Source organism: Electrophorus electricus, chromosome 6, assembly GCF_041902795.1.
Source record: "Electrophorus electricus isolate QZ-2024a chromosome 6, ASM4190279v1, whole genome shotgun sequence".
Taxonomy (NCBI): domain Eukaryota; kingdom Metazoa; phylum Chordata; class Actinopteri; order Gymnotiformes; family Gymnotidae; genus Electrophorus; species Electrophorus electricus.
Window position 1 is genome coordinate 35,853,642 of NC_137502.1, and position 16,785 is coordinate 35,870,426.

The following is a 16,785-nucleotide window of genomic DNA, read 5'->3' on the forward strand; positions in this document are numbered from 1 at the left end:
GTCTTCACTAAATAAATAATTTCATGACATAAAGGATTTGAAATGTAATCAGATAGCATTAGAAGTCATTAATATAAAAATGATTAATGCTTTAAAAATTGTAGAACATTTTATGAAAGGAATGAAGGACATTTTTACTTTTCATATATTTTTGACAGTGGCTTTAACCAGCCCATCTTACGATCCCTGCAATGACTACGTCTCCCTGGACCAACCCTGGAGAGCCAATAATGCAACTGGTTTGGGAATTTGTGACAGCAACTTCCATTGGAATGGCTGGTACCGCCTGCTGTACAATGGGATGGACATCCGTATGGCAGAGAACTGTGTTGATGTTTCCAGATGTGGTACTTTCTACACTCTGTGGCTCAATGGTCCTCATCCTCAGCTAGAGGATGGAGTGGTCACCCGCCAGGTCTGTGCAAATGCAGGATCTGACTGCTGCTACTTCAAGTCTACCCCAATTCGTGTTAAAGCATGCCCAGGCAATTTCTATGTCTATGAGATTGTCAGGCCAATGTTCTGCAACATGGCCTACTGTACAGGTAGGACAAATGATACATGATTTTAAACATGTAAAGATTTCTACAGGCTTTATGCTGTCAACCCTCTTGTCAAATTTTCTTTTTACAGATGCAAGCACCATCACTCCAATTTCTGCACCTAGAACCATATCCAATGGAAATAAACTCAACACAAACATTAGTGAGTTGCAAAAAAAAATATTTTTCAGTCTATATAAATTGATCAATTGTCTGGATTACTTACACAAACTAAACAGACTAGATAATGCATATTGTTCATTGCAGCTACATGCATTATCCACAAATTAAATGGCAGTGTTTATAATTTAAATCTTTATACATCACTGTCAGTTTCACCCCTTTTGTATTATGGTTCATCTGGTAACAGCCTGATGTGGTCATGTTTCATATTGTACATCCTTTCTCAAGTGCACTTGTGTCTTGTTTATCCCTTAGTAAACAGTGGATTTAATCCTTTTGTTTTCCTATCCATATTGCTTAGTTTTGTTTGCATTAGTAGTTTTCAAATAAGATTCTTTATTACCAAGAGTGTCCAGTTAATCCCTAGTTCTGGATTCCTCTCCATTCTTTATGTTCCTGTCTACTGGGTTCAGAAGCTCTACATAGATATAGGTACTGATGGAAAATGAATAAAATAAAACATTGTGACAAAACAAAAAATAAAATATAAAGCAAAGAATGACATAAATTAAATGGAAGTTAAGAGTTTTCAGATAAAAGGATAACATATTACAAAATAAAGTACAGAAAAATACAATACAGAAATTGCTTAAGGTTAATTAAAGGCTAACGACTGATGAAAGAGTAGATGAGAAAAAGAGTTCATAGCCTGGACCTCAGCCAACACTGATACAACAGATCCACATTAAAAAGACCCTCCTTGTACTTAACCTTGTTCACAGCTTTACTAGACACACCAAATATATATATATTTCAGTTGTATTTCATATATGTGCAGCTGCAGAGTAAACACCCAACTATTAAAAAAACCCCACAAAATCATACACCACTTTCTACATCTCCTGCAAAGTGGGGTAATTAGCTGCAATGTGTTTTATAAAGCAATCAAGCTTATGTATTTGAATGATGGTTGTTCATATGCTAACAACAGACTATATATTTCTTTTTATTTATGCACTTAAAATCATGTTTAATCAGACACTGTGTTTACAGAATAGACATACACATGTTGTTATATTACAACTAAAGGTCATATTTCAATTTTGAGATGTGTGTAATGACTTGTTTTTACACAGCAACCAGTCCAGCCACCTCTACATTTGACCCCTGCTATAACCACAATGTTCTTGATGACACCTGGAGAACCACATACAGTTACTATGGTTATGGTTACTATGCTTACGGTTCCTCCGGTTACTACAGCAGTCATGATGACACCACTGTTGAATGGAATGGATGGTATCGGCTGTATCTACAGGGAAAAGATGCACAGATTTCTGAGTGGTGTGTGGGTTCTATAACATCTGGCGGATACACCTCACTACTGCTTGGTGGTTCACATCCCCTTATTGAGGATGGAATTGTTACTCGAGAAATCTATGGCTCCTTTTCTTACAATTACTGGTGGTACTGGGGGTACTACTGGTGGTACGGAACCCAGTGCAATTACTACACGTCCAGCCCAATACAAGTGAAAGCCTGTCCAGGACATTACTATGTCTACAGACTGGTCAAACCAGATGTGTCAATTCCTCTGCCCACATACACTGCAGGTAGCCTGCATTTTCCTACTTCTTTATCATTATACACATGGTCATGAGAAACAAATTAGGGTCCATTAGTCTTCACTAAATAAATAATTTCATGACATAAAGGATTTAAAAGGTAATCAGATATCATTAGAAGTAATTCATATAAAAATGATTAATGCTTTAAAAATTGTAGAACATTTTATAAAATGAATAAAGGACATTTTTACTTTTTGTATATCTTTGACAGTGGCTTTAACCAGGCCATCTAATGATCCCTGCAATGACTATGTCTCCCTGGACCAACCCTGGAGAACCAATAATGCAACTGGTTTGGGAATTTGTGACAGCAACTTCAACTGGAATGGCTGGTACCGCCTGCTGTACAATGGGATGGACATCCGTATGGCAGAGAACTGTGTTAATGTTTCCAGTTGTGGTACTTTCTACCCTCTGTGGCTCAATGGTCCTCATCCTCAGCTAGAGGATGGAGTGGTCACCCGCCAGGTCTGTGCAAACGCAGGATCTGACTGCTGCTACTTCAAGTCCACCCCAATTCGTGTTAAAGCATGCCCAGGCAATTTCTATGTCTATGAGATTGTCAGGCCAATGTTCTGCAACATGGCCTACTGTACAGGTAGGACAAATGATACATGATTTTACACATTTCACAGTTTAGAGTTTTACATTATCTGCCATGTTGTCATCTGTTTTCACATTTCTTTTTTTTTCAGATTCCAGCACCATAACTCCAAATCGTGCGCCTCCAGTCATATCTAGTGGACGTGAACTAAACACAGCCAGGAGTAAGTTGCTGTATAAATAAATTTTGAAGACTGTATTAAATGTACTTACAGTGTAATACATTTATCATCAATTATCTGGATTACAATACAACTTGGACACGCTAACACGTATTCATTGATTTATTAAAAGATGGTAAACTGAACAATGTGCTGATTTTCTGAATGACATGTACAACATAAATATACACAGTAATATATATATTGTCCAGTCAGGCATATCAATTTATATCTTAATGCTCATTAATGACTATGTTTCTGCAGCACCCAATCCAGCCAGCTCTACTTTTGACCCCTGTCAGAACTACAATGTACTTGATGACACCTGGAGAACTACATACAGTTACCATGGTTATGGCTACTATGCTTACGGTTCCTCCGGTTACTACAGCAGTCACGATGACACCACTGTTGAATGGGATGGATGGTATCGGCTGTATCTACATGGAGAAGATGCACAAATTTCTGAGTGGTGTTTGGGTTCTATAACATCTGGTGGATACACCCCACTGCTGCTTGGTGGTTCACATCCCCTTATTGAGGATGGAATTGTTACTCGAGAAATCTATGGGACCAATATTTACAATTACTGGTGGTACTGGGGATACTACTGGTGGTACTGGGGAAATGGGTGGTATGGAAGCCAGTGTAATTACTACACGTCCAACCCAATACAAGTGAAAGCCTGTCCAGGACATTACTATGTCTACAAACTTGTCAAGCCAGATTTGTCAATTCCTCTGCCAACATACACTGCAGGTATGTTCTTTTCCCCATGTTAGAACATAACAATGTTCTGTTTTTTTTTGTTGTTTTTTTTGTTTTTTTTGTATGTAATGAATGTACAACTATAAAATGTGTATCATTTTTATTGTTAAATTGATTATTACTTAAAATAAATTGTAATGAGCACTCTGAATAGTCTTACCCTTTAGGGTGTTAGTTGGAAGGCTAGAAACATTTGATTAATAAATAAATGAATGAATAGCAAATCAAACTAAGCATTTTAAATGTCATCAAACATTATTTCATATCCACAAAAATGATTATAGCTTTAAAAAATTATTGAGAGTCACACAGAAGAATGAGATACTTCCTCTTTTTAACATTTTGGATATTCTTGGCATTAACCAGCCCATCATATGATCCCAGCAATGCAGCTCCCTGAAACACTGCTATATTGTATTTGTATCCTTCTGGTAGCTTTGTTGTTAATTTAACAAAAATGGTTTGGCAATTTAAATATTAATTTATTTTTCTCTTTGAATATCCATGACAGTTGCTTTAGACAGACTTACATCTTATGATCCCTGCAACAACTACGTCTCCCTTGACCAACCCTGGAGAGCCAATAATGCACCTGGTTTGGAAATTTGTGACAGCAACTTCAACTGGAATGGCTGGTACCGTCTGCTGTACAATGAGTTGGATATCCGTATGGCAGAGAGCTGTGTTAATGTTTACAGATGTGGTACTTACTACACTCTGTGGCTCAATGGTCCTCATCCTCAGCCAGAGGATGGAGTGGTCACCCGTCAGGTCTGTGCAAATGCAGGATCTGACTGCTGCTTCTTCAAGTCCAACCCAATTCGTGTTAAAGCATGTCCAGGCAACTACTATGTGTATGAGATTGTCAGGCCAATCTTCTGCAACATGGCTTACTGTACAGGTATTTGACTATCTTTTAAGTGATGGAAGGAAGTGTAATTAAACAGATGTGTGCTGTTCATGTACTGTAAATATTTCATCATATTGTCATCCTTTGCTTTTCAATTTCATTTTCCTCCTTTCTTTCTTCAGATGTCAACACCACATCTGCAGTTGTTGAACACTCAAGTGATGCAGAATCTAAAATGGCCCTGAGTAAGTTGCTGTATGTAACTGAGAATCTCCCTGCTCTTAGTTAGCTTTTTTCATTCATACCAAACACTTTTGATTTCCATTGGCATAGTTTAAGCCAATAATACTAAAGTACCTATAATAATAATAATACCAAAAATACCTGAAAAGAAATGTGGACACTGATAAACTTTAGAGAACAAGCTGAGTTCACTGACCAATAAAGGGATACATTTAATCATCTATGTTCACAACATCTGTTTTTAGATTTTGGTAATTAATGTTGTGCTACCAGATCTTGTAATTTTGTTTAATACTTTGGACACAAATGTAACTCTATAATCACTTTGGAACAACTAATTTATTTTTCTTCTAGAAAATAATAATAATAATAATTCAATTTATATACCACCTTTCACAATCCCAAGGACACTTTATGATAAGTAATATTGTAACGTTGAGCGGTAAAGAGACGGACGCATGTGCGGAGAGGAGGTAGATTTATTATAGGCAAATCCAAAATCAGAGTCATTTAGGCAGTCCAGGGTCATAGAGCCGACACGGAGAGTACGAGAATACATGACTTAACAAAACAAACACGCACGAAAGCAAACAGGGAAGCAGGCTATAACTAAGGCTAGGAACTACGAAGGCTAAAATAAACACAAAGGCATGGAGTACAAAGAAACAACCATAACGAAACACATTCAAACAATAATTCAAAGAATGTGAGGACAAACCAAAACTATGGAATGGAATTAAACTGAAGACAGGGAAAACACGGAACACAGAAGATGGAAGGGATTGATCGTGATAAATATAAAATATATACAGTTAGGGATTAGGGAACAAGATGAGGACAGGTAAAGAGAAGAAGAGAGGAAAGGTTTATGTTCTAAGTAAGGATTTGACAGAAGACAGAGTTGAGCAGTTACGAAGACACTGAGGCAGAGTTTGGGAGCAGCAGCACTGAAGGAGCTAAAGTGTGCTTTGTTAATGTAAAAATTCTAGGTGCTGAGTATTTGATGTATTGGAGACAGTTGATCAATTTGACTGGAAGGCTATAGACAAGAAAGTAATATGGGGGGAAAAAAAGCATTAATCAACATTCTAGAGTCACTATCAATGAGAATGGGGAAATATTACACAGATGATAAAATTAAGTTTTAGTGATTAACTTAATGTGAAACTTAAAACTGTATGATGATTCAAAGAGACAAAATGTGCTTAAAATGTAATTAATTTTATCCTGAAAATAATCCAGAAAGATTTGACTCTGGGCAGGACTGTTAAAGGTGGATGGTGAGGGAGGTTAGAATAAAAAAAGTGAGCAGGCAGGCATCCTTATATTTGAAAACATGCTCAGCGAAAAGTAAGAAATTAAATGTGAGTCCAGTTTTCTTGCACAGGCACTCTAAATACCTGACATTAGCTTTCATGACTCTGAGCTCTGAGGTGCACCGTGGAGCAGTGTGAGTAGTCCTGAAAGAACAAAAGTACAGTATTGCAGAGACTATTGTAATTAGCGGCCAAATCTTCAGGTGAAGAATGTTTGAAAAAATCAGACAAAGAAGAGATATAAAGAAAGCTAGAAAAGGGACGAGTAGCAACAGAGTTGAGTTTACAGAAAGAAACTTTCAATTTCACAGATGATTGCGAAATAAGACCAGCGCAAAGGCCAACTAGTCAAAAGAGTTAACAGAAAAAAAAGAGGGGGAAAATTTTCAAGCAGGAAGACAAAAAGAACACAAAGAGTAGGACAATAATAAAAGAGAGTAACAAACACGCAGTACGTAATTTCATCCGGAAATGGAAAACTACTACGTAATGGCACATAGTGGAGAAAGATGGGGAAAATGACAATTGTAAGGGTCGGTGCCAGGCCGAGGCCTCCTCCAGCCACCTGAAGGAGGCCTCGAGTCAGGCACACCACTAATCAGGCTTAACACCCAACAGCTAGGCTAGACCTATATAAGCCCAGTGACCCAGTGCTGGATCTTTGCCAAAGTTCTGAGCCAAGCTCCTAGCCAGCAGCTTCAGGTATCAAGGTCTGTGAGCCCTTGTGCTACTCCTCACTTCTGTGCTGCAAGGATGTCCGTGTTTTTACACGTCTCATCCCTTCTCCAGTTTTCCCCCTCAGGTCTGTCTCTCTCCCAAAGCTCTCCCTAGCCATTACAGTTCCTCCCTGTTTTCTGGTTTTGTTTGGGAAGTTTTAGTTTGGTTTTCCCCAGTGCATCGGGGCTGCTATTCTTCCCATGGCATCCTTTGTTCTCCCTTTTCCCACGCTCAGCATGGTGTTTAGTTTTTTCCTCTAGTTTTGTCATCCTCCATTACTTTGAAGGGCGATATATATGCAGGTGGTTTTATAGCTGCTGCAGTCTAGCAGGTATTTGCTTACCTTGCAGTAAAGCGCCTGGGGTTCACTCCCAACCTTTGGTTATTTACTTTTCTTCTTGTTTTACTGGTTCTACAATCTAACTGTTTCGCGCATGGGCCCACCACCGTTTAAGTGTAGTTGCTCACCCAGTAGGCTGTTGGTGTCATCATCTATCTGACCTGGCTTTGAGCCCATGTTACAGCAATAATAAGATAGGTTATGTCAATGAACATCATGATTATTCTTCCACAGCATCTACTCATGAAGACTTCACGTTTGACCCTTGTAACTACCATGATGTTGTTGATGATTACTGGAGGAACACAATGGAACTATATAATTTCTACACTGGCCATGATGACACTCTTGTTGAATGGAATGGCTGGTATCGGCTGTTTCTCCAGGGGAATAGTGCTCAGCTGTCTGAGTGGTGTGTGAGCTACATGAGATGTGGTGGCTACACTCCGCTTGTACTTGGTGGTTCTCATCCACAACTAGAGGATGGAATTGTGACCAGAGAAATCTATGCCTACTCTGATGGCCAGTGCAGCTCAGTGTCCAGGTCCCACCCAATCCAAGTGAAAGCCTGTCCAGGGCATTACTATGTCTACAAACTTGTCAAGCCAGATGTGTCGATTCCAATGCCTACATACTGTGCAGGTAGAGTTTTATTGATATATACATATATAGAGAGGTGCTGCTTTTAACCATTATCAACACACAATATTCACACAATTATTTTTATTTCTAATAAACATTTGTTTATTATCTTCCCTAGTATATCAAGTGTGTAACATTGTTTTTTTTTTTTCCAATGTCTGAAAAGCGAGAGTCCTATGTGATCCCCGAGTACTAGAATTTAAGAAATGAGATTCAAAAACATGTAAATTGTAACATCCAAATTTGCTCTCCTGTAAGACTTTTCTTTACAAAGGCAGAATGAAAACTTTATGATTCACAGAAGAGTGTTTTGTGTTTCCCCACCAGTGAACTTTACTTACCCAAGCACTGACCCCTGTTATAACTACAATGTGTTGGAGGAGTCTTGGAGAGCCACAGACAATGCAGAGCACAACTACTACAACTCCTGGTGGTGGTGGTGGACATGGTGTGACAGATACACCAGCTGGAATGGCTGGTACCGGCTCTTCTACCAGGGAAATAATGTTGAGATGCCAGATTCATGCGTTAGCCCGGGCATGTGCGGCACTGATATCCCTCTCTGGCTCAACGGTTCCCTCCCACAACTGGAGGACGGAGTAGTTATACGACAAGCGTGTGGGAGCTCATACAGTGACTGCTGTTATTACAAATCCTTTCCCATCCAAGTGAAAGCTTGTCCAGGAAATTACTACGTATATGAGCTTGTGAGCCCAGCCTTCTGTAACTCAGCCTACTGTGCTGGTAAATATTCTAATTTACCCAGTGTTTCCCCCAAGTTAGTTTTCAGCTGTGGTGGCAGCTGGGAGTCAGAATGTGTTTTTTGTTTGTTTTAATTTTTTCCTTTTTTAATTTTAAAAAATGTAGCAATGGTTATATCAGTAAGGTGCTATATGTAATGCTTACCACAGCCATTTCATGGCAGATCTGAAGCTTGTAGCTATTGTAAGCAATGTTTTAAAATTACTGATGCAAAGGATGTCTCTTAATACTAAGAGACATTATTTGTTGTGTTAATAAAAAGACTAATATATATAATAATGATGACTGCCTTGAAATTTTGCTGTAATCAGCAAAAGTGTAACACAATGTTATATTAATTAATAAGATTATATTAATGAATAAGAAAACTTGTCTTTTTAAGATCTCTAAAAATGTGATTCTTAAATCCCACACAGATGGAGGTCAACCAATGTGAGCTGACCGATGAAATCTTATTGTTGTTGAATGCATAGGGGGAAACTGTAAACACAATATTCCATCTCTTGCATTTATTTGTATCCAATTATTTTGTAAGATTTTAACTGCCTCCATTACAGATGTTGACACCATTTCACCAGTTACTGATCCAAAACCAAACAAAACTGTAGACCCAACCACATTGGTCATCACTGCAACTACTGGTAAACTGCTTACACACACACACATTTCCTCCAACTGTAACTGGTGTCATTTGCATACATATTTGCATACATATTTTCTTTGTTAATCTAAAATTCATCATTATGGATCAAGATCAGATGACAACAGCAAAGTGAGCAGAGTTAGTTTTGTGGTGTTCACAACGTTAAAGATATTTGCAAGTAGACAGTCAGTGGCTACATTTACATTCAGAGATTTCCGTGAACTGTTTATGTGCACCATAAATGCATCAAACAGATACATGTATCTGTGCCCATTTTCTCTCTCTTTCTCTCTCTCTCTCTTTTTCTCTTTATTTTTTTTTCTGTATATAAACATTATAGCGACTATCACATCAGCATTCCGCACTGGGTTGACTCCCAATACCACTAACAGTAAACTGGTCACACTTATTTACACACATTTCTTTTAATTATGTTATTATTTAAAGAAATAATAAATAATTAACTAGTTACTTTCTAGGTCAACCAAAAAAAATTTATCAATTTTAAACAATTTTTGTAAACACTTAAGTTTGAGCAAAAGTCAATATAACTTGCTGCTGTCATTTTGGAAACTCATAAAAGCTTTTATTGTTTTATCTTGCTGTGATTCTGATATTAGTATTTAACTAGAAACACCACTGTATTATAAACACCACTGTATTAGAAACCACTTGCAGGTGTTCAGTCTTTTGCTTTCTCCATGCATCTTTCACATTAGCCATAATCTAGCCTTTCACAAGTTAAGTTTCTGGCCATGTTATTATGCAGATTATTGTTAAAAGATTACTACTGAGCAGACAGTATTTGTATGTTAGACTGTTCTCAACACAGCACCAATAATAATGTGGCAGGGGTGCAATTGTGGCTTGTGCACTGACTTCAGTTCATAGACCAGCAGAATATGAAAGATTGTGTAAGAAGAAGGGAAGGAGCGGGGGTGGAGAAGAGTGCATAGGTTGACTTTGGGGGAGATCATTCTAAAAGTCAAGATCCAAGCTGCATTGCTGTTGAAGACATTTATGGAGTGAATACTGAAACAAAACATTTTATCGCATGCATTTATTTTTCTCAAAGAAATTCATTTTAATATGTCTTCATTACATGTTACATTACAGCAATTACCACAGCAGGAATGTCAACATTCACGACTGGGTTCACCACTCCCAATACCACTAACGGTAAACTGCTCACGCTTCTCATTTCCTTAAATTGTCATTTTCTAAAGAAATAAAAATAAGTACCCAACTAGTTACTTTCTAGGTCTATCAAAAATTGATCCGCATGGAACATCAGGAAACAGTACCCATTTTTTAGCAAAGGACCAAATAGCCTGCCAATATCCTTTTTGGAAACTGAGATCATAGTATTAAAATAAACGTTTTATCTTGGTGTGTTTTTATATTAGTATTTAAATAGAAATTTATTAGAAACACCACTGTATTAGAAAACCCTTGCAGGTGTTCAGTCTTTTGTTTTTTTCATGCATCATTCAGATTAGCCATCATCTAGCCCTTCAGCAGTGTTCATTTTCTGGCCATGTTTTTATGCACTTGAATGTTAGAGGATTACTAATGAGCAGACAGTATTTGTATGGCAGATTGTTCGGTCAGCACCGATAAGAATGTGGCCATGGCATAATTGTGTCTGGTGCACTGACATCAGTTTATTAAATACTGTTGGGCTTTTACAAGTGTTAGCGTCTCTGCAGGACTGAGAGGAGTTTGCCACCTACAATAACCATCTGAAAGTGCTGATGTGCTCAATTGCTGCAGGACAGAGAGGGGTTTATCACCAATAATAAACAATGGGTTTAGGTCTGGGTATGTGTTTTTAAAAATCAGATGTATAATGTAGACCATATATAAGGACATACACTGGAAACAATTGTCAATACATTCTTCATAATTAGGGGCTTTCAGACAGGAGCAGTCACTCAGTTTATGATCTAGTTGTAGATTTAGATCTCCTGTCAAATATTTGGAGAAGCTAAATATTAATATTCATCAAAGAAAATGAATAGCTGCACATTAAAGAAATTCTTCTTCAAAACAGTTGGCCCAATTTTGACTCCACGACAACCTCACTTAAATAAACCAAATATTTTATGGTTTACTCTGTACATCATGCCGTGACTTTGGGAAAAAGGCAATTTCTTTCAGATATGACAAAAAGTAGATATTTATAAATCCAATATTTAACATTAATGCACTCTTACATAAACGCACAAACACACACTCTATATACACCGCAGGATAGTAGAACAGTGATGGTTGCATTTGGTTCTAAATTCATGGTAGCCAGTAGCTTGGCTATTGCTGCTAATTGTTACATGGAAACAAATGTTAAATGTTACAGTCTGCCCTCTTAACTAGTGAGCAAACTCATTCTAACATATTTGAGATTATACAGTCTTTTATTCACCTCTCCATGGCTGTTAAACCTCTCTAGACCTACATCAGGTTTAGTATTTTTGAGATCAGCTTGTGTTCAGTTGAGGTTTGTGGTTTCCATGATAATCTTCACTCTGTATTGGGATGTGTGTGTGCACGTGTCTCAGTGTGGTATGGCTGCTATTAAATGTAAAACAAAAATGCATTTTGTGCACTCTTTTATGAGGTACATTAAAAAGGCGCATAGTGTATGAGCAACATTTTACTTTCCAAGTTCCAAATTTCTAAGAAAACTGTGTCATGATTTTTTATTACAGTGACTGTTACAAACCCAACCATTGACCCCTGTATGCAATATAATGAGCTGAGCGACTCCTGGAGAGCAACAAACAACCCAAACCTTTATAATGCTACCTTTCCATGGGGGCAGAATGCATGGTGTGACACCTTTATCAACTGGAATGGCTGGTATCGGCTTTTCTACTTGGGAAAAAATGTCCAGATGCCAGATTCATGTGTTACTGAGGGCATGTGTGGCACATATATCCCTCTTTGGCTCAACGGTCCTCATCCACAGCTGGTAGATGGTGTGGTCACACGGCAAGTGTGTGGGAGCTGGAACAGTGACTGCTGTTATCACAACTCCTCCCCCATACAAGTGAAAGCTTGTCCAGGAGGTTACTATGTATACGAGCTTGTCAGTCCAACCATCTGTTTTTCAGCTTACTGTACAGGTAAGTAGATGTTTTAAATTAACACATTCACATTTATTTTTTCTTTGTCAAATTTTTGAAATATCAAGAAAATGTAATACTAATTTGAAAATATTACAGATGTTGGTAACAGTGCAACATCTACTACTCAAGACCCACCACAGTACACCACCATGGTCACCACTCCCTTTAATGGTAAACTACTCACATTTCCTCTGAGTAAAATCAACACTTTGCGCCATGTTTGTTAACTTACTGCCTTACTGCCTTTTATATGTCAAACATTTTAAATATGAAAATGTTGATAATAACTGTATGGAAAAAGCAATACTAAAGAGAAGGCAATTCAGCATTTTCATGTTTCCATGTAATATTTTGCATATTTCATATAATGATCATTTAAAAACACTGGCATTTTTTAAAAATCAAAAATAGTGAAAAAAATTACATTGCCAATATTTCAGCAACTAAAACAGTGAAAAATGAACTTGGTTTCTCTTTAAAGTTTTCAATTTTGTTCATTTAGCAACAGTGGACCCATGTGAGGAGCTGAACTGCACTGAGGATGAGTTGTGTCGGGAGATAGACAGTGTATATGGCTGCTTCTGTAATCAGAATGAATCTACACTACACCCAGAGTCTTACGGTAAAAGCGTATTTTAAAACACTTGTGTGAAAACATATTCCAAGTAATTTATTTAACACCATTTGAAGAAAATGACTTCTCACACTGCCTTTCTTCACGTTTCCTCTCTGTGTTCTAGATGCTATTGAAGTGTGTGAGGGCAGCTCTGGCACCATATCTCTGTCCCTCTGTCAGCTCTTAAAATCTGGTTTCCCTGGTAAAAGCCTGCACTTGAATGACCCCAGCTGCAGAGGAACAGTCCAGAATGGCAGACTGGTGTTCCACTTTGATAATGATGATCACGTCTGTGGCACAAACCTCATGGTACAATAAACACTACTCATGCAGGCTGAAGTTTCTGCTACCTGTTAAATAAATAGCATGCAAAGTACTCTAAGTAACTCCAACTCCTCTAAATTAGTCTGCCATACATGTTTTGTAATAGAATGCATATTTATCACATTTACTGACCTTTTCCTGACTAAATTTAACTTTTACCAATATCTACAGTCCAATGGAACTCACATCATATACAAGAACTCTATCCAGAGCACAGGCAACTCAACAGAAGGCCCCATTAACAGAAAGAAATCACTAGTACTGCAGTTCTCCTGCATCTATGAGCTCACTCAAACACTTACTATGGCCACTGCATTAAACCCTCTACAGAGGTGAGGCAGACAAGTGTCTGGGGTCTAATAAATCTCTACTGACATCCTAAAAATATGAGCTGTTGGACAGTGTTTAAGATTTTTTTTTTTTTAAAAAGCACGAACATATTTGTGAGGGTGCCAGGACAGTTGTATTACATTTATATTTTTAATTGTGTTTAATTGTTTGTACAGAGAGTATTGCCAAATACTAATCAGTGGGTGGTTGTACTTTTCTACAGCATAGTACACAAGACCCTTCCAGGTGGTGTGGGGATGTACCAGGTCAGAATGATTCCCTATCAGGATCCTGGTTTCTCCCACCCTTACAATGGCAGTGCAGACATAGAGGTCAATCAGAGGATCTATGTGGCAGTGATTGTCCAGGGGGTGGACAGCCGTCAGATTACTACAGTGATTGATTCATGTTGGGCCACTCCTGAGAATGAACGCAACTTTGCTGACCCTTGGCACCTCATCATTAATAAGTATGGGGCATTTTCTTTATCTGTACATGCAGAGCTAACTACAACTTTAAAAGCTTTTGCCAACAGGCACTTGGGAAATGTTGGGACTACCCAAATACTGGTTTAACTCTTTTGGTTTAAGCATGTATTCATGTGTTATTTTTAAGATCAGATTGTAAGATTAAATATCCACAATGTTTTTCAGGTGCCCTAATCCGGAAGATAACACAGTGCAAGTCCTTCAGAATGGTGTCTTCACAACAGCCCGCTTCTCCTTCAAGATGTTCACCTTTAACAAATACCCCTTTGACAAGGTCTTCCTTCACTGCTCCATTCACCTTTGCCTTCTGCAGAACAACAACTGTGCAATGGTGAGTTCTGACCACTGCCCCCATCACAGAGGCACAGTGCTAAATAGAGAGCTTCAGCAATGCAGTGTAAATACAATTTTAGTGTAGAGAGGTAACAATAATGACTAACAATGTAGAATGATGACACACAGAATATATGTAGAACTGTAATACTCTCTTACCAAAAGGAAAGAATTAACATCCATTCTTCTCATTTGAGAAAATGTAAGTCTTACTAAATATAAGCATTTCCAACAGTGTTCTCCACACTTTAATATACATTCATATATTAATATGTATTAATGTTGTATTGATGGTGCAAAAACATGCCTTGTTCTTCCAAAAAAAAAGTATTATAAACTATAAGGTGGGCTCAAACCCAGGTGATGACACCAACAGTCTACTGGGTGAGCAACCACCCACTAATGGTGGGTCCATGTGCAGAACAGTTAGATCGTGGAACAGGTAAAACAAGAAAAGTAAATAACCAAAGGGGATTTGAACCCCAGCCACTATGTTGGGACGCAGACGAAGACCCGCTAGCCTGCGACAGCTATAAAACTACCTCTGCGTATATTCAGAGAAACGGAGAACGATGAAACTAAACACCCCGCCGAACGTGGGAAAAGGGAGAACCAAGGACACCATGGGAAGAATGGCAGCCCTGATGCACTGGGGAAAACAAACTAAAATTTCTCAAACAAAACCAGAAAGGAACTGTAATGGCTAAGGGGAGCCTCAATATCCAGCTAGGCACTTGGCTCAGCACTTTGACAAAGACCCAACACTGAGTGACTGGGTCACTGGGCTAATATAGGCCTAGCCCAGCTGTTGGGTGTTAAGCCTGATTAGTGGCGTGGCTGACTCGAGGCCTCCCTCGAAACATTATGAAAGTTTATTGGAAAGGAGTAATTTGATTTCATCTAGAATGTGTTCACTCTTGAATATGTTAGTCTCTAATGATTTATTCTCCTAAATGAGCAGTAATGTTTATTAAATCCTTTTGACACCATCACTGTTTCTTTTTCAGCATTGTCAGCCTGGATACCACCACAGAGCTGCCAGGTCTGTGGATGCCCATGACACCTCCTCCATCTCCATGGGGCCTTTTATCAGGACTGAGAGAAGCAGAGGTGAGCCAACACAGCAGTCTCCATGTTTGCTTAGGTTTCAAATATCTAACATAATTACTGATGCAATATGAATAGTAACACACCTGCTGCAGGACTCATTCTGAGTTTACGTTTATAGCACCTAATAGCATCACCGATATTAATCTTGATTTGAAGTGTTTTGGTTTAATATTCTGTATGAATGTGACATTTTTCTTTTACAGGCATATAGGTTTTGAAACTAGTCAGAGTGTCTTTGTGGATCTCCTAACTGTATGGATCATTCACTGAAGATCATGTGCATGCAAACAAAAAATATTTTCTACTATAATCTCTACTAGGCTCTACTATAATCTCTACTAAAATAAACTAGAATCTCCTTTTGTCAATCTGACACTAGGATCAGAATATGAACGTCTGTTTATTCTTTTAAATCTCTGATCATTCCTTTATGAAAATCTTTATTTTATTAGGCTTATTTAGCAATGAATGACTTTCCATAACTTTACTAAATTAATGTTGGTGTAAAATATGTAGTGCACCTTGCATAGTGATCTTGAAAAGTTTTAGATTTTTGTTTTCACATTTGCTGATTTAATTTTCAAATGTCTCACATTTACCTTTAATATCTTTTTCAATAAATTTCATTATTAGCAAGAACAATGTTGTACGAGTTTTTACATTTGTTATTTCTTTGTTTCTTTTATTTTTCATCTTGCTTACTTGCTGTACACATTTAACCATACGATCTGTGACAATATATTTGCTATATTGAGAAACAGGAAAATATTAAATACATTCAATATAAATATAATATAGTCATTCAACATTCAATATAAATATATTATAATATAATAAAACAGCACTTTTGAGCGTAATTGAAAATATGAAAAAACATTAATATTTATGTATGCAAAATATTAATAGATTCCCGAATAGATATGTGCATATTGCTTTCTCCATTTACCACTTTGTTTTGCTAGAACTATCATAATAGCAACATTAGGCACCACATCTAATTACCATGTCTAGGAAAAATACTCAAAATACTTTAATTAAAAATAACTGAGGTAGACTACACAGCCGACCATGCACCCTTCCATGTGGCTAAAGTGGACATACATTTCTTGCTCACACTT

At 37.7% G+C, this 16,785-nt stretch overlaps 1 protein-coding gene across 1 annotated transcript in view; it reads left to right on the top strand.

Moving 5' to 3' along the window:
• Nucleotides 1–16,298, top strand: part of LOC118241147 (uncharacterized) — a 34,389-nt gene extending 18,091 nt beyond the window's left edge. The window contains exons 22-42 of the mRNA XM_081716691.1: nucleotides 159–545; nucleotides 634–705; nucleotides 1,802–2,278; nucleotides 2,505–2,891; nucleotides 2,989–3,060; nucleotides 3,322–3,816; nucleotides 4,337–4,726; nucleotides 4,858–4,920; nucleotides 7,526–7,933; nucleotides 8,261–8,677; nucleotides 9,253–9,336; nucleotides 10,455–10,517; nucleotides 12,047–12,463; nucleotides 12,563–12,637; nucleotides 12,969–13,088; nucleotides 13,207–13,391; nucleotides 13,578–13,738; nucleotides 13,960–14,205; nucleotides 14,390–14,555; nucleotides 15,565–15,667; nucleotides 15,871–16,298. Coding sequence (XP_081572817.1) covers nucleotides 159–545; nucleotides 634–705; nucleotides 1,802–2,278; nucleotides 2,505–2,891; nucleotides 2,989–3,060; nucleotides 3,322–3,816; nucleotides 4,337–4,726; nucleotides 4,858–4,920; nucleotides 7,526–7,933; nucleotides 8,261–8,677; nucleotides 9,253–9,336; nucleotides 10,455–10,517; nucleotides 12,047–12,463; nucleotides 12,563–12,637; nucleotides 12,969–13,088; nucleotides 13,207–13,391; nucleotides 13,578–13,738; nucleotides 13,960–14,205; nucleotides 14,390–14,555; nucleotides 15,565–15,667; nucleotides 15,871–15,878 — 4,796 coding nt within the window. The 3' untranslated portion in view covers nucleotides 15,879–16,298. The remainder of the gene's footprint in view (nucleotides 1–158; nucleotides 546–633; nucleotides 706–1,801; nucleotides 2,279–2,504; nucleotides 2,892–2,988; nucleotides 3,061–3,321; nucleotides 3,817–4,336; nucleotides 4,727–4,857; nucleotides 4,921–7,525; nucleotides 7,934–8,260; nucleotides 8,678–9,252; nucleotides 9,337–10,454; nucleotides 10,518–12,046; nucleotides 12,464–12,562; nucleotides 12,638–12,968; nucleotides 13,089–13,206; nucleotides 13,392–13,577; nucleotides 13,739–13,959; nucleotides 14,206–14,389; nucleotides 14,556–15,564; nucleotides 15,668–15,870) is intronic.
• The last annotated feature ends 487 nt before the right edge of the window (nucleotides 16,299–16,785 follow it).